The sequence below is a fragment of the Xiphias gladius genome, chromosome 24 (assembly GCF_016859285.1).
Source record: "Xiphias gladius isolate SHS-SW01 ecotype Sanya breed wild chromosome 24, ASM1685928v1, whole genome shotgun sequence".
NCBI lineage: Eukaryota > Metazoa > Chordata > Actinopteri > Istiophoriformes > Xiphiidae > Xiphias > Xiphias gladius.
In genome coordinates, this window is record NC_053423.1 from 25,822,650 (window position 1) to 25,848,648 (window position 25,999).

Consider the following 25,999-nt stretch of genomic DNA (forward strand, 5'->3'; position numbering starts at 1 on the left):
GTGTTTTGGCAGGAACTCGTTCTGCTTCGTTATCAGCAGCTTTTCTTCTCTCGAGTTTAAACTGAACACGAGTCACATGATAAACTGACCGGGTCACGACAGGTTCTGACACTTCTTTCCTTACATCTTTTACTTTCTTTCTCTCTTTCCATCTTTATTATTAGTAGTAGAGGTAATTTTTTTTTTTTTCCGGTTTATAATCCATTCATCATCAACCAGCCTCAACGTGTGTTAAAGCTGGCACCTGATTTTTATTCTGTTTTAGTCTTTTCATTAAAATGTTTTAGTTTTAGTCAAAAAATAATAAATAAACTTAAATTTTTGCCAGTGACATTTTCATGTGGTTTTGTCCTGTATTTTCATTTTTATGTCTTCTAACCGTTTTCAGGTTACAGCTTGACACCATCTTTGTGGTTTTCGGTCTCCGTGGTTACAGGTGTTTACCTGTTGTCTCTAGAGCGGTGTCAGAGCAGCTGATCGTTCTCTGGCTGGGTTCGTCTTGAGAGAAGCTGAGACGTAGGAGAATGCAGTGATTTTTTTTGTTTTGTGTTTGTTTTTGGGGTTTTTTTTAGACGTTTGACATTAATCTTGAACTGACTCGTTCCTCCTGATCGCAGGATGAAAGATATTCAACCGAAAGTGACGTCAACGTTAGTTTACCTTTTTCTAAATGTCGTCATGCTGCTGGAGGAAACTGTTTCACTAAGCGGGAGCTGCAGTCTGTGATTCTGCAGATCCTGACATAGAACTTTAGATTAAACTTTCAGAGTGTGAATCTAATATTTAGTTTGAAGGTAAAGTGAAGCTTTGTGTTCAGAGCTGCTCTCAGAGTCGGCTCTTTGGACTCTACAGATGTTCACACGTCAACATCTGTAACTAGTATACACACAAAAATGGACAGAGGCAGTGTGGTCCGTATCGAATTAATTTTTTAAAAATACTGCATATACATGAAGGTTGGATAACGGACTGCAGCTTATTTGTTTTGCGATGATAAACTCTTAGTGGAGCTTTTTGAGTTGAGATTATTTTTCTACAGAAAAGTCAGAGGAGTTTCACAAGATCACAGATTGAGAAAGTCCTCGTCGTAGGCATCCGTACTCTGTGCCTGTGGTTTGCTGCGATTTTGTCACTGGTTCGTAGTTGTTCGTAGTTTTTCGTCTAGTGGGACTTTAAATCATAACTGTTGGAAATTTACGACACCTGCTATTTATACCCCAACTCTGAGGCTGATTCGAACAGCTTTTCCCAGCGGTTGCTTGTATCTACAGTCTGTCTGATGTCACATGAACATAAACACTTCAGCAGAGCTAACAGCGGTTCATATGAGAGTCTCGATATACAGCCAACACACACACGGTCCCCGCTCTGTGTATAAAACCAGCACGTGTCTCTCTCATACACGCAGTCTCTCACGCTGTCCTGAGCTGCGTTCAGGAAAATTAAATGTCCCCGCTGTCACGGTTAAAATAGAAACCATGAGAACGCCACGACTTTCCCAGTCTGCCCAGGAGCAAGGCAGCAACCCCCCCAAGGACAGCCCCGATCAGCTGGGAGATGCATGATGGGAAGGATTTCAGGACAGTTTGACCTCCTCTGTCTTCTGGTTAAATTTAGTCTGAGATCAAACCTGAGAACCACAGCATGAGTCCAGGACAGATAGCTCCGACGCTAGCTGATGCCAACGTCTAATGTCGCCTCTGTTTCCGCAACTCTTAAGCAAAAAAATAGAGCAGGTAAATCAGACAGCTCACCTGTCAGCGCATGAGTAACTGTGACTAAAGCCGACAATCTGTAAAGTTTGAGATAAAGCCTTAGGTTCACCTAGCTTAGAGCTAGCTTCCAGGTACAGAGAGGCTAGTAAATAAGTAAACTCTATCTCCATAGCAGCTTTCAAAACCACAGTCACGAGTTTCTCCACAGACATAAAAATACAAGAATTTGACTGAATGGGTAAACACATAAAATGTAAACTAAATAAATAACAAAGTAAAACCAGTGATAACTTGTAAAATGTCAGCCAATACAGTTAGCTTCTGGTTCCAAGTTAGCTTAGAGCTAACCGATAATATCTGGTTTTGATAAGAGCTTGGTTAGCAGTTATCTATGGGATAGCTTCAGTTCCAGTTGGTTTCTAGGTGCTAGTCAGCTAAACCCTGTTGATAACAGGATGCTCTGCTAACTTGCCTTTTAACTAACAAGCTACAGCATTTGGAGGCTAGCTGATAGCTACTGGCAATGCAAACATTTGTTGAATTGTGATCACGTATAGGCTAAATGCAAGAAGCTAGCACTATCTAGTGAGCAACTGTTAAATTTAGCAGCCAAGTGCTATACTTTGACAACAAGAGAGTAGTTCGTGCTCTAAGCTAATAAGTGAAAGTGCAATGCTAACGTTAGATTTTTTAAAATTAGCTGGTTAATGGTAACTGATGTGTAGCAATAAATGAGCGATAAGAAATTTATTTTAACTAAACTTTAAAACTTTGAAAACATTTTTAGTGCTAATTAGCGTTGTTGTTAATGTTGGTTAGCATAAAACAAAAAGGATTGTCTTGGCTAATGTTAGCGTAACATGCCCTTCTTGTTAATGATAATTATATATAACATTATAGAGGTTTTTCTTGTTCTTCTGACATGGCGTGAATGTGGCCTAAGCTACGTTGGCTAGGCCAGCTGTTTACCCCTCCTAGGTTTTGTGCTAAGCTAGGCTAAACCCATCTTGGCATAACTATCAACTACAAAAAGAAATTCTAACTCTGGTTATTCTAGTAACACTAGTTTCTAGCTACCATAACACAGAATAACTTAAAACACATCCATTCAAATTGTTTTGTGCCTACACAGGCTAAGCGTCTTCGCGCTAAGCTAGGCTAATTTGTCAGTTATTGAATCCTGTGAACCGTGTTTATTGGTCCAGTCGCTGTAGTTTCTCTCCTCAGACAACATCCAACATGAAATTGATTTTTTTAATTAAAATGATATAATATTAGTTATAATAATGGATTATTTGGTATTCGTGGTTTAATAAAGTCTTCAGTTGTTCTTAATTTTTTAATCAAGATGTTATATAGATCTCATATATGTAAACACCTTAATCTGAAATTAAAGAGTTTGATGTTTTCAGGAGTAAATTAATTTTTGTAATTTGTGATATTTAAATGGAATTTTTGTTTCATGTTCATCTTTAATGTCGATCAACACTTTCAAATGTCATCGCCTCTATTTTCCGATTTCGTCTTTTGCAGCTGTTTTGTTCCTTTTGTTTTATCTCCTTCATTTTCTTCATTTCCCTCTTTTTTGTTTTCCAGTTCTTTTTCCTTCCTTTTCTTTCTCACATTTCTTTTCTCCTCTCATTCTTTACTCTGTCTGTTGTATTGTGTTGAGAGGAAAAGCTCCATAGGCTCCAGATGGTTTTTGGTGGTTTTTACAGACAGGACGTTCACACACACACACACACACACACACACGCCCACACACACAAACATCCTCGTGGTGTGTGTGGGTTTTATTGTATGTTTGTTTTGGTGTGTATTATGTGAAAACTGTGTGAACCTTCAGTTAAGTGTCTTCATGTCTGAACCTGAAGAATTTTAATCATCAGTGAGTCACAGAGGATTTATCTGAAGAACGACTCTTTCTTCTGCCTCTGTTTCCCACAATGCATTTCAGCATATGCATTTGGACTTGAGGTATTTTCATACAAACCTCAAATTTCTTTAGTCGTTCAGTTCGTCCTCTTGTGTCCTTTCCGTTTGTCCGTAGCTGCGGTAAAGTATCAAGTTCTCCTGTGGCATTATTGCTGTTATCTTCCAGATTAACTTTATTAAACATGTCGTCATGGATACGCTTTCTTCTTCGAGCCCAGTCCTTAACAAATACACTAAGCAGAGAAATAATGAGTAGCCCAGTTTGCAGACCGAACCTGTATCTCAGCACAGAGCGTTAGGATGATCGTGACTCCGCTGCCGGGTTGGACAGTGCATCGGTTTAGTTGCACGAAGCCTGGAAACCATCGAGAGAAGAATGGAAACATGATCTGGATCCCTGTTAAGGCCAAATACCAGGAAAGTCAACACATACCAGTCTTTGAGCTTCCCCCAGAGACAGCTCAGCCTCACCTTCAGTATAAACAAACTGTGTGTACGACACAATATGCTTCATCCACACAGCAACGCCACATACGGGGGGTGTCGCTGTGTCCTCTGATTGGCTGGGTTTTCCCAGGTGGAAGCCTTTAGTCTTTGTGTGTCTGGTGCTGCTTGTCTGAGTTTTGCCTGTTGAAGGTCTGAGGACTGGGACGTGGTCTCAGTGAAGCAGGTTTGAGTGATGGACGGTGTAAAAGTGATACCGACGCGTGTTGAGTTCGGTGCAGTGAGTTTTTCATGTGGTGATCGGTTTGTTCTCCGTGATAAAGATCCCGAGCTGTGGATTCACTTTATTCTCCTGTTGGGAAAATGTTTCATCCATAAAAACAGATTCTTCTTCCTCCAAAGCCTGAACTTCCTTTTTCATTTTGTGAGGCACCTTGAAGTTGTTGAAGACGTCAAAAAACTTTTGTTTATTTTGTTTTGTATTCATTTAAATGTAGCTGGTGTCTGTCATGTGCTCAGTATTTCACTACAGTATTTAAAGACATGTTTGCCTTATTTGTGCATAAAGCAAATAGTTAACAACGTTTATTGAAGAAAAAGGAGGACAGACATGAGGCGTTGTCGGTTCGGGCTTTAATCTGGTATGAGAACTGGATTAAATCAGATTAAACCGGCAGCCACTTCGGGTTTGTTCAGATTAAACACCGACAGAGTGAAAACTGCCTGATGTTTTATGAGAGTCTGCATTAGATCAGATCCCACATCAGTTCTGGGGGAGAGCATGTGGGTGTTTTGGCCTCAGATCAAGAGGTCGGACTGAACCACGCCTGTGATAATCGGAGATTTGGAGGTTTTATCTCCGTGAGTCGGCAGTGATTTACAGATTAGAGCTTTTAGTTTGTGGGAGAAGGAGACGGAGCTCGGTCTGAAACGTAAAAACTCTTCACATGGTCGCTGTTGGTTAAACACTGTAAACTAGAATCTGACCCGTGGTCAACTGCAGTTGAATTCATTACGTTACATGATGGAGCCCCAGGTCCTGAGAGCAGATATTTTTAATTCTTTGTGCACAAGATCATATTTTATGCACACAAGTTATTACTTCGTTAACTGGATTTAAAAAAAAAAAAAAAAGTAAATAGTGTCTCCCGTTTGTTTTTACTGACGAGTTTCAACTTTATCAGATTTATTAGGGATAATCCTGGCTCATCTCCGGCCGGAGCCGCTCTCATCAGACGCAAACACGTGCAGCATATATTATAAGCTGATCACATGTTTTGTCTGAATAACGGTAACTGCAGCTGTCAGATAAATGTAGTGGAGTGAAAGTATAAAAAAAGCAGAGAATGGAAACACTTGAGAAAAGCACCAGTACAAAAAGATATTATTTAAGTACAGTATTTGTAATAACTGGGTTCTAACAGACTAAAGCTATAAGGACATGTTTCATCCAATGATCATTTTCATTATTGATCCTTTTTCTTGATGTATCAAATGACTACCAACAGTTCAAAACATTCAGTTTATGATCAGAAAAGCAGAAAATCTTCACGGCTGAGAAGCTGAAAAAGCAAAAGTTTGACATTTTTGGCTGAAAAATATAAAATGATGGTGATTTATTTTCAGTTGATCGACTAAAAGTTTCAGCCGCAAACAACTTTAACTGTTAATCATCAATAACTGAAGCTTTTACTGTAAACGGATAACAAATGATGATTTAATATAACAGCTGTAATAATAGAAGTTAGAACGAATACTGAACAGTAATTAAGACTTAGATCTGCTTACGAACACGTTAGAGTCTGTTACAGCCGGTTTGTCAGGTGAAGTTTTCGTTACAGCTGTGAACTCAGCTCAGAGAGACGTGAAGTTATTTCAGAATAAAATCAGGAGGCGACAGTTTGATTAACTTTCAGCTCAGTCGGTTGGTTCTTCTCTGGTCCAGTTAAAAGCTTCTGACGGTGGATTTCCTTCATTAAATGTCTCTGTTCACACTAACAGACGGCATGCTGGGATGCCACTTACTATGCTAATGCTAGTCAGAGGGATGCTAATGGCTGTTGTTATGGGCGAAGTCTCCAGCTGTGACGGCACAGCTGCAGCTGGAGAGCTCAAGGTTTCCCCCCAGAAAGAGGAGGGAAACGTTGGTAAGTGCGAACTTTAACGGACCTTCATTCTTCATACACAAACAAACGGAAGCTTCACATCTCTGCATGGAGGTCCGAGTATTTTCCCACACAGCTTTTATCACTGAGCACTAGTCCCAGTTCTGCCATTAGTCCCAGTTCTGCCATTAGTCCCAGTTCTCCCCTTGGTCCCAGTTCTGCCATTAGTCCCAGTTCTGCCATTAGTCCCAGTTCTCCCCTTAGTCCCAGTTCTCCCCTTAGTCCCAGTTCTCCCATTAGTCCCAGTTCTGCCATTAGTCCCAGTTCTCCCCTTGGTCCCAGTTCTGCCATTAGTCCCAGTTCTGCCATTAGTCCCAGTTCTCCCCTTGGTCCCAGTTCTGCCATTAGTCCCAGTTCTGCCATTAGTCCCAGTTCTCCCCTTGGTCCCAGTGCTGCCATTAGTCCCAGTTCTGCCATTAGTCCCAGTTCTCCCCTTGGTCCCAGTTCTGCCATTAGTCCCAGTTTTGCCATTAGTCCCAGTTCTCCCCTTGGTCCCAGTTCTGCCATTAGTCCCAGTTCTGCCATTAGTCCCAGTTCTCCCATTTGTCCCATTTCTCCCCTTTTTCCCATTTCTCCCCTTATTCCCAGTTCTCCCATTAGTCCCATTTCTCCCCTTTTTCCCATTTCTCCCATTAGTCCCAGTTCTCCCCTTATTCCCAGTTCTCCCATTAGTCCCACTAACTGTCTGTGATTCTTCTTCCTTCAGACCGATGTCAACTGACTCATGAAAAATCCTTCACGTTTCCTCAGACCGATCATTTCAACGTCCATATTTGGTGTGTGTTGACATCACTGATGATGTCACTGCGTGGCGAATTTCCCCGTGAACAGTAGAGACTGGAAATAGACTCTAGACTCTATTGTTTCACATCCAGCTGCGATACAAGAAACAAAAGAGGTCTGATCCCGGGGGGGTTCAGGTTTACAGACTTTAAACACAAGTGATCTCCTGGGCTGAGCTGGTTTGAAGTGAACCTGCAGTCCCTCTGGGTTCTGCTGGAGCAGGGAGGAGCACACCTGAGAGGAGGAGGGCAGGAGTTTACCTGTGGTCTGACGCAGCTGTTTGAGTTCAGGGTCAGGATGTGGGATTATATCGGTAGTGTCATCTCAGAGCAGCATCAGATCCAGATCAGTAACGGAAACCTCAGCGTGAGCAGACCTTATTTTAACGGTGCCAGGGGTCTGATAAAAGACCAAACCAGCAGGTCCACAGTTAAATCTGAAAACTCTTCTTCTCTCAGTTTCACCCTCCGTCCAGACTGAAACTGATCTTTTTTAAACCTGTGTCGAGAGTGTGTAGACGTTAAAGCGTCTCAGCGTGTCAGTGTTTCAGTGTGTCCGGACTTTACTGAACAATAACAGCAGTGAAACCGGTCCGTGTCCGGTCTGACAGAGTCTCAGGCGGTTTCAGTTGAGAGCTGTGAACCAGGATCAGCGATTTAATCCCAGAAACACTTCGCGTTAACCAGCAGTCGTTCCCAACCTGCTGCTGCTGATAGAATCAGTATGTTATAATAAAACCAACATAAAGCAGAGTCCCGACGGTGCTCTGCTGTGATCAGACAGATCCACATTTAAACCGATGGATCTCAGAGCGGACTAAAGGTCGTCCTCTTCGCTTCACCGTCTCACAGCTCCGACCCTCGCTGAGCCGCTACAGCTTCGTTCAGTAAAGTCTCCGTTTTAATAAAGATCAGTTTCAGTCTGGACGGAGGCTGAAACACAGGAGATGTAATGTGGACCTGTGGACTGGAGTCAGCCCCTCTTGTCAGGACCAGCTGGTTTTTTGTTTTTTGTCTCATTATTTAACCACTGGCCTTTTTCAGCTCTTTCATTCACAATGAAGAGGACGTGTAAACACTGGTTATATGAACATGCCTGAATAAATCTGAACCTAGACACGAGGGTCTGACCTCTTCAGAACCTGTCTTCCATTCACTGAACAAGGTCTTTGTCTGGATGTGGTTCCAGAGGTTTGGCCTCTGCTCACATGTAGTTCATAAAATTTAAATTAAATAAAATGATGTAATTTTCTGTTTTGCAATAACTCCCTCTGTTTCTCTTTATGTCTCTCTCTCTCTCTCTCTCTGCTCATGTTTGGCAATCAAGAACAAACTTGGCAGGAAAACCAGAAACCCCCCCCAAACTCCTCAATCCCCCCACCCCCCTAACACTCTCTCACACCTCCCTCCTCTCTCCTCCCCTTTTCTCTGTTCATTCAGAGCTCAGTTGATCAGGACATCACATCTCTGTCCTCTCTCTCTCTTTGTCCTTGTCTTTGCTTCTGTCTTTCTATCATTCACTCACTCATTCATTCACTCATTCATTCATTCATTCATTCATTCTCTGTACATTTGAAGCATGTCCAGTCTCAGTTTCCTGTCTGTTTATCTGAGTGGAGCCTCACTGATCCTGCTGCTGACTGCTGGTGAGTCTTAAACTGTGTGTGTGTGTGTGTGTGTGTGTGTGTGTGTGTGTGTGTGTGTGTGTGTGTGTGTGTGTGTGTGTGTGTTTGACATCTTCTTCATGTGATCAGTGTGTGTGTTGCAGCTGTTTAACTTCCTGTTCTCTCAGCGTGTGTGTGTGTGTTATGGTGAATTGAAATGTGAGTGGACATGGACACACTCCTCCGTGCTGCAGATCCTCCTCTCTGGCAGAAAAGCAGCAACAACGAGGATGAAAAGAAAAGCATGAGAAGCAGAAAACACTGTGCTGATCAGGACAAGCAGTTGTAGTGAAGGAAACTGTGAAGACCTGCTGTGCAGAGTGTGTGGATTAGCGTGGACGTGCGAGGAGGACGGTGTGTGACGATATGAAAGCTGAGCTGTACAACCTAACCACAGAAGTAATTAGTTAATTAAAGAAGGAGGTGGCAACAGTAACAAAAACACGAGCTCCAGTTGTGTCGCTGATTAGTTCTTTTTCTAGAAGACGGGGCCTCGTCACATGAAGCCTCGCTGCTTTGTCGGTTGGCCCCTCTGGCCCACCTGAGGTCTGCGAATTCCTAAAAACCTGAGAATGATACGATTCGGTAATAATTAGGGTGAAAAGACACTTAATTGATATCTGCAGGTCAGCTGAAAGGTATTTTCCACACTGACCTAAACAGTTTAACATCGAGTTTATAGAGAATAAAGTTTACAGTACTAAATGGATAATCAACGACAATGAATTGGGTTTAAATCAAGTTTCTCTTTTAGAGACATTCCTATTTTCCCTGAAATTGATTTTTCACACAGAAGTGTGTGTGTGTTGTTATATGGCTTTATGCTTGGCTACAAACTGTTTCGTTATCACCGGTATCAGGTTAGTTTGGATGGTTTAAACAGACATGGTTAACGCTTCAGGTTCTGGTGAGAGTCCAGCTTGAGGAACGGGGTCATGAAGGTCCATCAGAGACCAAGACACTCAGACAGGATTAGGTTCTGAGGTCAGTTGTTCTGTTGTAGAGTTTAGGCTGTACTGAGGTAAATTTGGGTGTCATCAGCATAACGTTGAAATGAGAGGTTGGGTTTTTGACCTCAAGGGAGAATCCTATCTTTCGTCAGTCGTGAGGTAAAGAGTAGAAAAACAGCGCTCACTTTACAAAGTCATCTACCGGGAATTTGTGTTTGCCTGTGTCTGATTGGCCAACGAAGCCTTAGTCCTCTTGTCAGTATCTTTGGATTTAGCTCTGAGGTCCTGGGCCTTATGGTGGCAAGCGTTGGTGCCTTAGCTTTCACATCCCCCTATCGCGTCGCTGGAAGAGGAATTTTATCGCGTTGGAAGCGCATTGATCCTCCTCCCGCTCCGTTGTGGCTCAAAGAAAAATCAGATACACTCTGAGAGGATCCACAAAACAGTATGATAAAAGATGGGACCTTTGTTGTCTGTTCCCTCACCTTCATGTGAAAGTCAGCGAGGTGAGGAAACCTGATGTTGACAACTGGAGACCCAGCACCTTACTGAGACACTTTATGTTGGTTTTTCCTTTAATCTGTCACCCGTCAGTATGTATGTATATGTATACTGTGTACGTGTGTGTGTGTGTGTGTCTGTATATACTGTCTATGTTTATATTTCCTATTTTTTCTTCTTGAATTTTAAGTCCCCCCTCGCGGTGGAAGTCGGGCAGATGCAGTTGTTCGTAACGTTTCCTCCGCTGTTGTTCACTATGTAAGAACAGATCAACTCGTGTAACTGCCTGTTACTGGATCAGTTCGTCTTCCTGTTGAATCAAAGAACCGTTGCCGTCAGTGCAGTTGCAGACTTTGAGGTTAAGTCAGTAAATTCTGTGTTGAACAGCTTCAGAAACCACAACATGAAGTCTCCTCATTGGTCGGCTGATTGTCCTGCGGCTGTCCTTATCCTCTGTCTGATCAGCTCTGTTCTGAAGGATTTGTGTGTGTGTGTGTGTGTGTGTGTGTGTGTGTGTGTGTGTGTGTGTGTGTGTGTGTGTGTGTGTGTGTGTGTGTGTGTGTGTGTGTGTGCGCTGAACAGCTGGTTTTTGTAAAATTTGTGTGGATCCTGTGACTTTGCCAACAAGCGCTCCCACACTGTTACTGACCCCCCACTGTTTTTAATTTCTTAACTTCCTTTTACTCTCCTCTCCTTCTGACCCTTCCTTTGTTTCCTTTCCTCTCCTCTTCTTTCTTTTCTTTTCTTTTTTCGTCTTCTCTTTCCCTCCCTCTTCCTCCCTTCTTCCTTCTTTTCTCCTCCTCCTCTCCTTCATTTCCTTCCCTCTCCCATCCACCTTGATGACTTTTTCCTTTCCTTTCTTCCATCCTACTTCTGTCCTACCTTTATCTCCTCTTGTTTCCTTTTCCATTTCCTTCACTTTCTTTTGTGTGTGTGTGCGTGTGTGCTTGTTTGTGTGTTTCTTTCACCTGGTTTTCATTTCCTCCTCCAATGTGATTGACAGGCTTTTAGTGATGACACACTTCCTGTTTAGTAACAATTAACAGCCCACCCCCTCAGTTCCCATCAACCTACTTTGGTTGTGTGTGTGTGTGTGTGTGTGTGTGTGTGTGTGTGTGTGTGTGTGTGTGTGTGTGTGTGTGTGTGTGTGTGTGTGTGTGTGTGTGTGTGTGTGCCAGAATGGCTATACATTGTGAGGACCAGTTTGAGTTTTAAACCGTCGTTGTGAGGACATTTTGTCCGGTCCTCACACCTTCAAGAGGCTGTTTAAGGGTTCAAGTTAGAATCAGGTTTAGACTAGGGTTAGGGTTACTCTGTGTGTGTGTGTGTGTGTGTGTGTGTGTGTGTGTGTGTGTGTGTGTGTGTGTGTGTGTGTGTGTGTGTGTGTGTGTGTGTGTGTGCGCTGAACAGCTGGTTTTTGTAAAATTTGTGTGGATCCTGTGACTTTGCCAACAAGCGCTCCCACACTGTTACTGACCCCCCACTGTTTTTAATTTCTTAACTTCCTTTTACTCTCCTCTCCTTCTGACCCTTCCTTTGTTTCCTTTCCTCTCCTCTTCTTTCTTTTCTTTTCTTTTTTCGTCTTCTCTTTCCCTCCCTCTTCCTCCCTTCTTCCTTCTTTTCTCTTCCTCCTCTCCTTCATTTCCTTCCCTCTCCCATCCACCTTCATGACTTTTTCCTTTCCTTTCTTCCATCCTACTTCTGTCCTACCTTTATCTCCTCTTGTTTCCTTTTCCATTTCCTTCACTTTCTTTTGTGTGTGTGTGCGTGTGTGCTTGTTTGTGTGTTTCTTTCACCTGGTTTTCATTTCCTCCTCCAATGTGATTGACAGGCTTTTAGTGATGACACACTTCCTGTTTAGTAACAATTAACAGCCCACCCCCTCAGTTCCCATCAACCTACTTTGGTTGTGTGTGTGTGTGTGTGTGTGTGTGTGTGTGTGTGTGTGTGTGTGTGTGTGTGTGTGTGTGTGTGTGTGTACTTGTATGGCTATACATTGTGAGGACCAGTTTGAGTTTTAAACCGTCGTTGTGAGGACATTTTGTCCGGTCCTCACACCTTCAAGAGGCTGTTTAAGGGTTCAAGTTAGAATCAGGTTTAGACTAGGGTTAGGGTTACTCTGTGTGTGTGTGTGTGTGTGTGTGTGTGTGTGTGTGTGTGTGTGTGTGTGTGTGTGTGTGTGTGTGTGTGCGCATGCGAATGGGAAACAGAAGACGAAGCAGCAGGAAGTTGCTTCAGGGCTCACCTCACCTGCAGAGTCGTCATCTGGTTTTGTACTTTGTGAGTTAAATATGAAACCAGATGAAGTGTATGTGTGAAACGGTGTAATGTTGTTAGTCTGACCTGAGTGTGAATGTGTGCGACTCAAACAGAAAACAACGTGTTTTAACAACGTGTTTCTCTTAAAGCGCAGACGGTGGACCCGTCTCCTGGAAATGACGTTTGTACTTTTAAGTTTTTTTCACAGTGACTTTGTGGAGACAGACGTGATCTCTGGCTGGATCATGTTCAGAGGAAACGATTCTTTTCGTTATTTAACAGGGACAGTTCATATTAATGACACTGAACGGAGCGAGCGATTATCTCTGCAATATGTCACCTGGCTCCTAATCAGTGTAACTAAGTTCCAGACTATCAGCCTTCAGACCGTACTTGTTTCATATCGGGTCGTCAACAGAGCGATGCTGCATACCATTAGCCACCAGACTGTGATCGATGACATTGGTGGGACACATCGTCTCGGGTCGTCACCGCCGCCACGCTTCCCTGTTGCTGGTCGCTCCGTCGGTGTAAAGCTGGCTCCTAGCGTCTGCACGCAGCCGCTGTGGGATCAGATCAGATCAGCCGAAAGCTGACTCGTCGTGAGGGGACAGCGTGGTTGCTGGTTCGTGCTGAGATGACGATTTTGTGTTTGTTGCCTGAGCGACTGATGGGCTTTGTTTTCTGTACATGAGCTGTTAGCTTCCAGGGCTGCGCTGTTTTCAGTACATTAACCGCTCGGACTCGGAGCCCAACGGGATTTAAGGGCCGGCGTCCTATAATTACCGGCCGTGGCTGCAGAGGGCGCTGTTGCCGCTACTCAGCAACGGTTACATAGTGTTGCTTTAAGCTACACTTATACTGCACCGTAGCTACGGCGGCTACATGTGTAGCATGTCCAACTGCTCATACATGTAAGCAGATGCTGCAGAGATACAACACCTGTGATTGGTCAGTTTGGGATGATGGTGGTTGAGAAGAGGTGGACTGGAAACCTGCTGTACAGAAACCAGACCTGACGAGGACTGTCCCAGACCCCCTCCCTGCACAGGTTAGAGGTGTCAGAACAGACAACCGTGGGTTCACACGGTGCCGCGCTCTGAGGCGTCGCTGCAGCTCGCTGATGTGTGTTTACTCAGACTCTGTGTCTTCAGCACTTTTCTCTGCTGGACTCAAACATGAAAGCTGAGAACTCCGACTGAAAACACACATCAACTCTCCAGAAAAGCAGTAATTTAATCTCATCCACACATCCAGACTACCGTCTGCTGCCCCACCTCAGCTCAGCACCAGGGTTACATTCTTTCATCACAAGCATTTCTACAGAACGCGGCTACATTTTGGCAGAGGTGGGAGATGCACTCTAACATTTTACTCCAGTCTTATGGGGGGGGGGTCTCACCCCAGAACCCCCTTTAAAAGACACTAAATACCATCTTCAGTGGGTCTCAACTAGGGCTGAAATGACAAACGGCTACAATTCAGATAATTGATTAATTGTTTGCGTCATTTTTCAAGCAAAAACACCTTCACATCAGCTGGTTCCAGTTTCTAATCAGTAGTGAAACATTAGGTCAACCTCTGTAACAACAAGAGAATTTAACCTTGTGTTGAGAATTCGTTTGTCCCGTTGTTTTTCCATCAACAACAACAACAACGTCTCCAGAGAACCCTTCAAAATAAGACAGTGAATTCAGCCGCCCTGCGACATGAATGTTTAAAATCCAATACACATGAATCGTCCCTATGTGGCAGTGAAAGCATAAATACAGCAACAGCGGTTTCATCATTTTTCACAGATTCAGCTGCCGCTCAGACCAGTTTCCGACTGGGAGCGGACCAGTTCAGCCACAGTCTCGCGGGCATTGGGAGACTGGGGCAGAGGATTTATGTCTCAGACCCTCCCACTGTTCATCATGTCAGGCGATTTACTTCCTGCAGGATTTATGCAACAGAAACCAGCGTTTACATTCCTTCAGACTCTTTGTCATACTAATACATAAGGAGTCGATGTATTCGTCCTTAAAGGCTCCATGTTTTCTACATCAGGACGATAGAAATACAGTTTCCTGTTCCAGTTAATCTGCTGAAAACGGTCGGGACTTTTAGTTCCCCGTCCGTCAAAGCTTCCAGCTGTCACAGAACCTCACTACAGTTTTGTTTCAGCCAGTTTTGTCTTTTATAAAAACCTATTTGAAGACTTCACCAGTAATTAGAGAAACTACGATGGACATTTTTCACAGTTTTCGGACGTTTATCAAACTAAAGATCAAGTGACAAACAGAAAAAAGAAGCAAGAGATTAAAGGATGAAGTCATTAGTTTCAGCCACCCATGACATTAAAACAAAGAATAAGAAGTGATAATTCACAGGTAAAAACCAAAACAAATGTTGTTTTTCAAATCTGAACATGTACAGTTGCAACACATGGGCAACTGCACCTCCTGATGAAGATCATATGATATGACTGAAAGCTCCAGAGGCAGGGGATCTCGTGCTGAGATTGTTTTGTTAACTGCCGTTCCCAAAGTCAAGAATGAACCTCACAAAAATAAAAAAGGTTTCAGAGACTCTCTCTAACTGTTGGATCACGAGCTTCAGACGCTTTTCACCGGTCGGTGCTTTCACGGAATCCTTACCGAGATGTTTTACGGTTCTTCTAAAATGGAGAGTATGTCTGATTGATGAATGTGGTGGTAGGGTCCACTGCCTGATAATGCAGTCAACCGAAGCACTTTGGAAAGGGAGGATGACCATCAAAGTAAGCACAGTGTCAGATGGGAAAGGAGGAGGCCGAGGCTCTGAGGAGGAGGAGGAGGAGGATCGACCTCCGAGGTTCAGTTTGGGAACAGGAACGGACTGAGGGCGGGAAACAGAGACACACTGGACCCATGTGTCTGCAACACACACACACACACGCAGGAACACACTGGGATGGTGAATGCTGGGGGAGGAGGAAGGAGACCTTCAGGGATCAGAGAGTTTCCCATCAGAATGTAACTGTGGGCTGGTTTTTATTTCTCAGTGGGGACTTTAAACTGAATACACACTAACCCACGGGGACTTGTGTCGCTCGTGACGTCCCCACGAGTCCAGACTGTTTTTTGAGGGTTCAGACCTGGTTTTAGGGTTAAGGTTAGAATCGGGTTTAGGTAAGGGTGAGGGTAAGGGGCCGGGGAATGCATTATGTCAACGACGGGTCCCCACCAATACACTAAAACAAGGATTTGCGTGTGTTGTTTGAAGGATTTTGTCCTCAGTGTCTGAAGGCGACCAACGTGCCGGTTGATAACACGGGGACAGAGCTGCTGCTCCGCAGGTCAGCGACCACTCAGCTGTCTCCATCTCTCTGATGGTTTTGAGTCCCTTTGTGGACTGTCCCACCACTGGCCCTGTCCCTGACTTAGGTGTAGTGACATGTCAGCATTGTAGTGTAGAATTTGCCATCTCTTGCACCTTCACAGCAGCTCCACCAAAGAGTGAATCACCATCAGATGGTTGAATTTAATTTCAATAGTGGTGAAGAGACAGAGATTAAAATGACTCAATATTTCACTAAAAATCAAAGATCAGAGAAAATTTCAGAAACTGAATCCAGATCAGTGAATCAGAATTGTGTTTCTTCTTCTTCTTCTTTCCCATTAATCATCTGACGACCCCTCAGGTTCACCTAGTGACCCTCTGGAGGGGCCCGACCCCCCGGTTGGGAACCAGTGGACTAAACTAAAAGCAGCTCCACCAGTAAAACGCTGCTGAAGCCTCCGTGACTCAGGATCAATGATCTGAGAATCAGAGACCAGTCACAGGAGACGTGTCCCTGCACAGTGAAGTACTTTTACTGTGATACTGGGACTACAGCAAGTACTTTTACTGTGATACTGGGACTACAGCAAGTACTTTTACTGTGATACTGTGACTACAGGAAGTACTTTTACTGTGACACCGGAACTACATGACGTACTTTTACTGTGACACTTGGACTACAGCAAGTACTTTTACTGTGATACTGGGACTACAGCAAGTACTTTTACTGTGATACTGGGACTACAGCAAGTACTTTTACTGTGATACTGTGACTACAGGAAGTACTTTTACTGTGACACTGGAACTACATGAAGTACTTTTACTGTAATACTGGAACTACAGGAAGTACTTTTACTGTGATACTGGTACTACAGGAAGTACTTTTACTGTGATACTTTAACTATTTGAAGTCATACTTTAAAGGTGCTATATGTAAGTTTTTTCTATCGCTACGTAGCCACCGTTAGCATTAACAGCTGCTTACTCACCAGTCTAGAAGAAACGTTGCGAGTTCAGCATCAAACTTCATCCTTTACTCTCCCAGACCCGACTCCAGTGGTGGAAAACAACACCGATGTTAACTCGAGTTTTGCCTCCATTTATATCACTTCTTTTCTTCTTCTCAAGTTAGCATGCTAACCAGCTAGCCCCGGCGCATCTCTTCACTTTGTGATAACAACAACATGCTTTTGCCTATAAAACATCAGAAAACAGTGAAAAACGTCTTCTCAGAGTCCAACGTGACTTGAATGTCTGTTTTGTCCAAAACTCAGTCTTTCAATTTATTATTATTTAAAAAAGAGAAAAACAGAAAATCCTCAGTAACATTCTGAGAGAATTGTTGGTATTTCTGCTTTCAGTTATCAAAAGTCTCAGCAATTCATTTTCTATCAATCAACTAATTGATTTATTAGCCAATTGTTTTAGCTCTGAAGTCCTGCATTTCAAATTTTACTCAGGTGAAACTACTTAAAGTTTGCAAAGTAAAAGTACTCATGATGCGGATGTGTGTTTTGAATTTAAAATCTGAATCTGTAAAGTAATAGCACATAGTACAGCCATTGGAAAAATGTAGTGCAGTGAAAAGTCCAGTATTTCTTTACGTTATGTAGTGAAATATTAAATTACATAACATGAAAATACTCAAGTAAACTGTGAGTCCAGTAGCTGAGTAAATGTGAGGACCAGTTTCAGTTTTAGACTGAGGACACGGGGAGTGAGGTGTGTTGATTTTTATAAAACACGTCTTTTACATGTGAAGGTACGTCTTGCGGTGGATTGCTCGGACTGCAGGGTTATGTACCTTACTGTCTGCTGTATGAGAACAGATGGACTTAACCTCAAACACAATGAAGTGAAAACATGCAGAGAATCTGCTCTGGAGCCAGAACACTCCCAGACACCCACCAGCACAGGCTGATGGAAAAATGACTTTCGTATACACAGAGGTGGAAAACCCCAAATAAACTGATAATAAATCATTGTGAGACACCACCTCAACCGAAAGGTCCAGTATTAAGGAAAATCACAAGAATCTGGATCAGTTTCATTCCAAGACTCCAGTAGAGGTGAAAACCATCAGAACATCTTTTATTTTCAAAGTGAACAGGAAACTGTTAGCCAAAGACTGGAGTCAGGGGGGAAACTGTTAGCCTAGCTCAACAAAAAGACTGGAAGCAGGGAGACACTGTTAGCCTAGCTTAGCACAAAGACTGGAGTCAGGGGGGCACTGTTAGCCTAGCTCAACAAAAAGACTGGAAGCAGGGAGACACTGTTAGCCTAGCTCAACAAAAAGACTGGAAGCAGGGAGACACTGTTAGCCTAGCTTAGCACAAAGACTGGAGTCAGGGGGGCACTGTTAGCCTAGCTCAACAAAAAGACTGGAAGCAGGGAGACACTGTTAGCCTAGCTTAGCACAAAGACTGGAGTCAGGGGGGCACTGTTAGCCTACCACAACAAAAAGACTGGAAGCAGGGGGAAACTGTTAGCCTAGCTCAACAAAAAGACTGGAAGCAGGGAGACACTGTTAGCCTAGCTCAACAAAAAGACTGGAAGCAGGGAGACACTGTTAGCCTAGCTTAGCAAAAAGACTGGAGTCAGGGGGGCACTGTTAGCCTAGCTCAACAAAAAGACTGGAAGCAGGGGGAAACTGTTAGCCTAGCTCAACAAGAAGACTGGAAGCAGGGAGACACTGTTAGCCTAGCTTAGCACAAAGACTGGAAGCAAGGGTAAAACTGTTAGCATAGCTTAGCACAAAGACTGGAGTCAGGGACACACTGTTAGCCTAGCGTAGCAAAAAGACTGGAAGCAGGGGGACAGTGTTAGCCTAGCTCAACAAAAAGACTGGACACAGGGGGAAACTATTAGCCTAACTCCACCCAAATAGAGAATCTCCACCTTCCAGCAGCTCCACATCTGTTCTACAGAAAGACGACTTTCTGTGATGTGACACAGAGATGACGGTTGGATTTTTGAGTGTGTGTCTGTTGTGTTGTCATGAGCTGTCTTCACTGTCGATTGAACATCAGTGTGTTGTGTTTTCAGTGTCTCAGGCTCAGGACTACGACTTCACACCAGCTCCAGACTACGACTCCGACTACAATGCCACCTTCGAGTACAGTTTCTACAGTGAGTCACACACACCTGTTAGCCTCAGAAAACACTGTTTATGTGAATTATTATGTTTATTAATTATAAAATTATAATTATTTGAAAATTTGATATGATTATCCACCACTTTTTCTTTTTTCTTTTTTTGTCGTTTATCAGCTGCAAACGAAAAAACGAGCAGAATAAATATATTTATTCTTGTCTTATTATTTTCTACATATATTCTTCTTTAGATTTAAGGATTTCACACAAATAAAAATTAAATTTTTCAAAATATTAATTCCAGTTCTCGCAGAAAAACAAACCTCTGCATAAACCGTAGGATTTTTAAAGATCTCAGATATTTACAGGTGAGGTAAATCCTCAGGTGTTACAGGTGTTGCTGGTGATGTGTTTTCAGGTAACGGCAGCAGCGAGGACCTGGAGAAGTTGAGCGAACGATTCGTCGACCCGGAGGAAGAGGAGGAGGACATGGGTGGATGGGAGGAAGAGGAAGTGACTGTTACCACGGCAACCACCCAAGGAACCACCGAGAGGGGCGGGGTCGACGTTCATAACGCTACATCACTTCCTGTTTCTCTGGTAAGACTGACAGATTCACTGAACAACCTGAGCTGGTATCTGACCTTCTACTGAGCCAAAGTAACTTAAACCAGGTTTAAATTCAACTTCAGTCAAACCGAAGTTTAGTGTTTATCGTTTATTGACATCCTCAAAAGCTGTTGCCTTGGCAACAAATACTCTTCCTGAAGTTCATATTCAGAGAAAATACAGCGTGTGCACTTACACTTCATACAGCAAATAAAAAATGCACAACATAAACTCTGCACCAAACAATGAGATAAACAAGATAAGCCCAAGTCAAACCAAAGTTAAAGCTCAGTTAAACCTAATTTAAACCAGGTTTATGTTCAATTTGAGATGAACTAAAGTTGCATCTCAGTTGAACCAGGTTTGAGTTAAACCTGAGTTAGAACTCAGTTAAACCAGGCTGTAAACCAGAGTTTCGACGATGATCCTTTGACTTCTTGTGACGGCAGCTGTTCCAGACTAAATTCAGGTTCAGTGTAACCTGCAGCCTCTGAGGACACAGTAATAAGGTTTAACAATTAATCTGGTTTAAACCCAGATTAAACCTTAAACTCCATCTGAGCTGGTGACAAAGCTGCGGCTCCCTGATTTTCTGTTAGTGCTGTTTTAATGTTGCAGAACAAACATGGCGACCACAGCCACACATGCAGCTGAGAGCAGGTTGTTTCTATTAACACCGCGTGTGTGTGTGTGTGTGCGTGCGTGTGTGTGTGTGTGTGTCTGTCTGTGTGTGTGTCTGTGTCTCCATCTGCTCTCTATAAAAGTGAAGCTGATTTCTGCCAACGTCAACAAACACACTCTTTATATCTTCAAATCAAACTGTTTAAACATTGAAATTGGTTGTAATAAGCATCTGGAGACAGAAAGTCTCCACGAGTTTGAGTTAAAAGTAAAACCAGCCGTTAATAAGAAGCAGAAGAAGAAAAAATGAAAACAATGCTCGTGTTTATTTCACTCTATGAAAAACATTGTTTACATTTTATGAAAGAGAATTTGACATGAAGTAAACATCTTGTGGAAAAAAGCCACGATGAATTAAAAACACTAAAACAGAAATGAACTCCAGTCAAATTCAGTTATTATGAAAATGAATTATCAAATTTCATAATAATGAGTTCATTTTATTCAGTTATTTCACACACTGTTGGTTCATTTCTATAATTTACAAAACGTATTCATAGGAGTATTTTGTCATGTGTTTTGAGTTCGGCAGTAAACTAGAGCAGACGCTTCAACACGCTTCTCCCCAAATCACCGGAGTCGATGGGATCATCAGAAGTTCAGCTCTGAAGTTTAAAAATGTCCACAAGCCGACGTTGCTGTTCAGAGTTATGAACCGACGCCAAACGGAACAGGACTAAAGGGCAGTTCTGTGGTTTTAGGCTGTCTCCACTTGTGTTGCCCAGTAACGTTAGTGTTGTAAATAAGAATGAAGCTGAGGTCTGGATGTGACGGAAAGCCTCTCTGCTCTGTGGTTCAGTGGTTTGTGTCGCCCGGGACATTTCCAAGGACGTTGGTCCCACAAAAATGAAGAGAAGGAAATCAACACATTGTTCTTCTCCACAAAATAAAAATCAGTTCATGAACTGAAGAAGCTCCGAAGGCCTGTTTGTCTTGGACCTGTGAAGACGTGGACATGGACGGACGGACACGGGCGGACGTGTCCTCTCATGTCACTTTTCAAAACCCAGCCTTTGTGTCCGACCCTTTAACAGGTCCAGGTTGAGGGTGCGGCCTCTGCAAACAGCAGAGAGCAATTGCAGAGTTTTCTAGGCCTTTTTCTTGCCCTGGGTTTCGCCTCTCAGGCTACAAACAGTCCTACTTTACTCTGGTTGGTTTGTTTGGTCACTGCTCAGGACTGAAGCACTACTTGTTTTTCAACATATATTTTTATTCACAATAAATAAAAACACACGAGTTTATTAAGATAATTCAGCAAAACTCTTTGTGGTGAAGTGCTGGGTGCAAATATGACATTTTGATCATAAACTGTTACGTCTCTGTCATCAGTACTAAGCAGGATTTGGTAAAGCACCACTTTCTGACTAGGCTCCATTTATAGCGGCTTTATCATCTGTATTTAATGGATTCATTAATGGTTAATAAATCATTTACTAAAGCTTCATAGATCAGTTCTGAGCCATTACTGAGAGAAACTTCTCGGTTGCCAGGTTGTGGAACAATCCTCCTCCTGCAGACACTTTTTTATCAGGGAGACGTCTCCAACGGACTGTTCGACCACTTGTCTCCAGCTGCAGACCAGATGGATTATTGTAGAACCTTGTAAGAATGGTTCAGTAACGTTTATAAAACATTTTGTAATTTAACGTCGTGCTAACACTTATAACTGCTTTACTACTGAACAGAAACACTCATGGGGTTAGAGACTGATGCAGCAGAGTCTGGATTCAACAAGGCTTCATAAAACTTCAACATTTACCGTCGTTCTCTACATCTGGACTCACGTTTCACACACAGATCAACATCTGCTCAGACCCTACGTATGAGTCAATAAATGGTTCTATGACAACGAGTCTGCAGCTGCAAAGGTCTATTATCGGTTTATAGATGGGTTTTGGTCCAGATGTTCTGCAGCTGTTTTCAGAAGATCAGAGATAGTAGATGATTTATTACCCATCGATAAATCGTGAATTAAAGCTGACGAAGCCGCTATAGGTGGAGCCTGATCAGAAGGTGGAGCCAGTGGTTTGAAGACGAGTTTAGAAAACAGAAGTTTACATTTTTAATAGCAATGTTATTACACACACACACACACACACACACACACACACACACATTAAACATCAGTACACTGTGTCCTTGTGTTATTATTAAAGGAGCTGATGATGTGTTTTCTGTCTGCAGGAAATCAGGACGCTCGTCTGGACTCTGATGATCCTGATCAGTCTGAACCTGCAGCAGCTGCAACCCACACTATGAGACCAGACACACACTCAGCAGGTCAGACACACACACACACACACACACACACACACACACACGATAAACAAGTCCTGATGCTGGCGCTAGAGGAAGGTCAAGGGTCGTGGTGGGAGAAGTAAAAGTACCACAGTGTAAAAGTACTCTGTTACAATTCGTCCAGAATGGACAGCAGTGAAAGTACAGAAGTATTAGCAGGTAAATGTACTTCGAGTATCAAAGTAGAGCTACTTCACCGCGCAGTAAAACTGACGCCAGAACACACGATATTTGACGGGCTCCTCGGAGACTCGGCTCCAAACATGAGACCGGTCTGTTTAAAAGTCGGCAGCATGTTGCACAGGTGACTTCACCTGATGAGACCTCTTCTCGGGACTGTGTGGGCGGGCTCGCGCTGGGTTTGATTGACAGCTGTCTCACTCCGTCATGTATTCTGTGGCAGGACAAATTCAAACTCTTTTTAATCCAGATTAATACATGGAGTTTGGTGAGTCTGCGGGAATCCCAGGAGTTTGTGCCTGTACTTTCAAGTGTTTGTTTTTTCCCACTTCACCACATTTCAGAGGGAATATTCTGCTGTAGTCACTTTACAGATTCCGTTTATTAAAACACAATGTAATCAAGTAATGAATGGTGATGTCACATTATGCATCAAATTAAATCTTTACCAACATTAAAAATGCTGAATGCATCGATAGTTGTAGTACACTTGTATAATACACATTACTCGGCACGTTTACTTTTGGTACTTTACGTATATTTTGATGCTGATATTTTTGTACTTTCACTTCGGTAAAGTGTCGAATGCGGGACTTTTACTTGTAACAGCTACGCCGAGGCATTTATACTTTTACTTCAATAACAGACCTGAGTACCGGTCCTCCCCTGTACTCCGGTAACCCGAGCTCGGGGAGGGTACTGGAGTAAAAGTACTTCGTTACACCTCCAGCTGTGCTGAAGCCCTGGGCGAGCGGGAGCTGGTGTGTAGGTGTAGCGTGTCCGGCAGGAGGAGCTGCAGCCTCGACGTCCCTCCGGTGCAGCCGGACCAGAGGTCGTTCCAGCTCTGACCTCGGTCACGTCTGCGTCGTGTCCTGATGCGATGAGCGATGGAGCCTGGGTCTCACCGGGTCGCTGCTGATAAAGCGTCTTCCGCGACAATGGTCACAATTAGACGCAAAGGGGCTGATTTCGTTCCGTGCGACGCCTTTAAAGGTCGAGACCCGAACTAGAAACACGCAGCGAGTTTTCAGACACCAGAGTCACGGATTGTGACTGAAACCTGCCGTTTCTGTCGGTCAACGGGAGCCGAGAAAAACGGACCCGCGCAGCAGTTTGTCTGTTAAAAACTTCCGGACGAGGAAACGTTTTGCTCCCGAGAGAAATAACACACGCGACACAGTTCACGCGCTCAATGTCGAAACAAGCGATTTGAAGAATTTACTTCAGTAAAAATGTGCCTCGTGTCAGAAACCGGACTTTAACGGTTAATTCATCCACATCAGCACGTTTTCAGTGAAGCTGATTGAAAATAAATACATCGAGAGAGAAACAGATCCGCTCACTTGATGAAATTCAACTGAAATAACTAGTTTTAACGAGTAATTGCACCGAAATGACTTGAGTTGAAGACACAAACGCGCAGGTAGAGACGGGCCGATGCGTCGACACGTGACTCGTGAGAACTCAGCCAGTCCTTGATTCTCTCAGACGAGTGGAATCAGGGAGCGTCGGGAGTCTGCCGCTACGCGGAGTCGTGGTTTGTTTCATATTTACGCACAAGCACAGTGAAGCCTCCGGCTGCTTAAAGATGAGAAAAACACCGAGAGGTTTGGCTCAGACACTCGGGCTGCGAGTCCGCAACTGTCCGGACGTTTCTTCTGGCGTCTGATCGTTGTTGTTTTTGTTTCTTCCCGCTTTCCAGCTGTTGGGTGCGTTTGATCCTGCAGAAACCGGCCGAGGTCACTCGATCTGAGGTGGGCGGGGGCACTGTCCCCTCTGTGACCTTTGACCTCAGCAGAGAGCGACTCCTCCTGAACGTACCTACCGTCACCTCGGCGTGGGAACAGGTGGAGCTCAGCCAATCACAAACCTTTATCAGCACCTCAGTTCACTGCAGAACTTTCCTTCTAATATAAAAACTGTCACGTTTCAAAGGATATTTTTCACAGTTTATCACTATTTTATTTGACTGTTGGGGAAACAGCAGATTCAAATCATTATTATCTTGTACGGAGGCTCGTGTGTATAAGTATAGAAGCTGATTGATGCCAAAACTGTTGAGTGAGAGCGAAGTAGAATCGGGCTTCGGCCGAGCTGAACCGCGATTTGCACCAGACCTGAGACGGACCCATGGAGAACCTACCCGAACCCGATCTGAGGGGATCCCGAGCACAGCCAGACCAGATCCAGAATGTGGAGAGAGAACACCGGCAGCAGCACGATGATCGATCAGTTGACGAGCAGCAACAGAATGATAATCATGTCGTAAGAATAGATTTAAAGTCTGTGTTTCCACTTCAAATGTATTGAGACCATGTAAAGTCCTGGTTCCTGCTCCTGCCGCCAAACGTCCTGCAGCCGACGGGGCGCCGACGTTCTGACCTGTTTCACATTTGATGCTTATACACATTCGTTCTTCACTCATTCACAGAATAAATTAATTTCAGGTTTCAGATTCTACGTTTCGGCAGTCTACAGCTGAAAATGAGACGTTTTCACTTATTTCCGTCTGACGCCAAGAAGCTCTTGTTTAAAAGTTTCCGAGGATCTTGATGATAAATCTGCCGCAGATGAGCAGATCAGCATCAGCGCAGTGAGTTCATTCGTCCGGAGAATGAAAATTAGATTCGCCTCCAGAAATGATTTCAGCTCAGAACTGGTTCCGTTTAGTCATCAATGAACCTCCATATCTAAAGTCCTGTTTTCTGTGGATGAACCTCTGATGTTCAGTGATGTAAAACGCTCTCACCTCGACAGGAAACGGTTTCCGGTTCCGTCTCCTCCATCTTTTATCTCACGTCGGTTTCACCGTGAATCAAACAGCAGCACTTTGAAAACGAGCAGCACTTACCAGTTTATTTCGTGACGTTCTTTGTCTGTTACAGATTGTTCTGCGGAGGCGGAGGAAAGAAATGTACCTGTCAAATTAATGGTCCAGGGGATTATTGCTGCTTTTAGTTATGAGACCAGATGAAAGGCTGGTTATTATTCAAACATTTGAATGTTGGAAACAGAAACACGAAGAAAACGAGAAAATGCGCTCAGTAGAGCACAGACCTCCACCAAGGCCAGTGTCGAACAACACACGCCAGACTTCAGAGGAAAAAATTCAAAATCATAGCACAAGATCCGGATCCACACCAAAATGTAACAGGTTCTTCCCTGGACCATGATCCATCCCTTGGTGAAAGTCAGTTCAGTGGCTTTAGTTTAATCCTGCTGACATACAGACAAACACGGGTGGAGGAAACAAAAGTGTTGTCAGGAGCAGAAATAGAAAATATAAAAGTTAGAGTTTTAAAATATCACGCTGAAGGACAGAACTGTTGTTTCATCAAGACACAAACATGAGATGACTTTCAGAACAATCTAGAACAGATTTCTATTCACTTTAGTGTCTAATATTTGTTTGTTTGTGTT

The 25,999-nt window shown here is 43.5% G+C and overlaps 1 protein-coding gene across 1 annotated transcript; it reads left to right on the forward strand.

The window, feature by feature from the left end:
* The first annotated feature begins 8,492 nt into the window (after nucleotides 1-8,492).
* si:ch211-191i18.2 (uncharacterized protein LOC564095 homolog) lies at nucleotides 8,493-25,651 on the forward strand. The gene is made up of 5 exons (XM_040122204.1): nucleotides 8,493-8,687; nucleotides 18,764-18,847; nucleotides 19,230-19,411; nucleotides 22,286-22,381; nucleotides 24,282-25,651. Exons 1-4 carry the CDS (start codon nucleotides 8,621-8,623, stop codon nucleotides 22,358-22,360), a joined length of 408 nt encoding a protein of 135 aa, XP_039978138.1. The 5' UTR covers nucleotides 8,493-8,620; the 3' UTR covers nucleotides 22,361-22,381; nucleotides 24,282-25,651.
* Nucleotides 25,652-25,999: the final 348 nt, after the last annotated feature.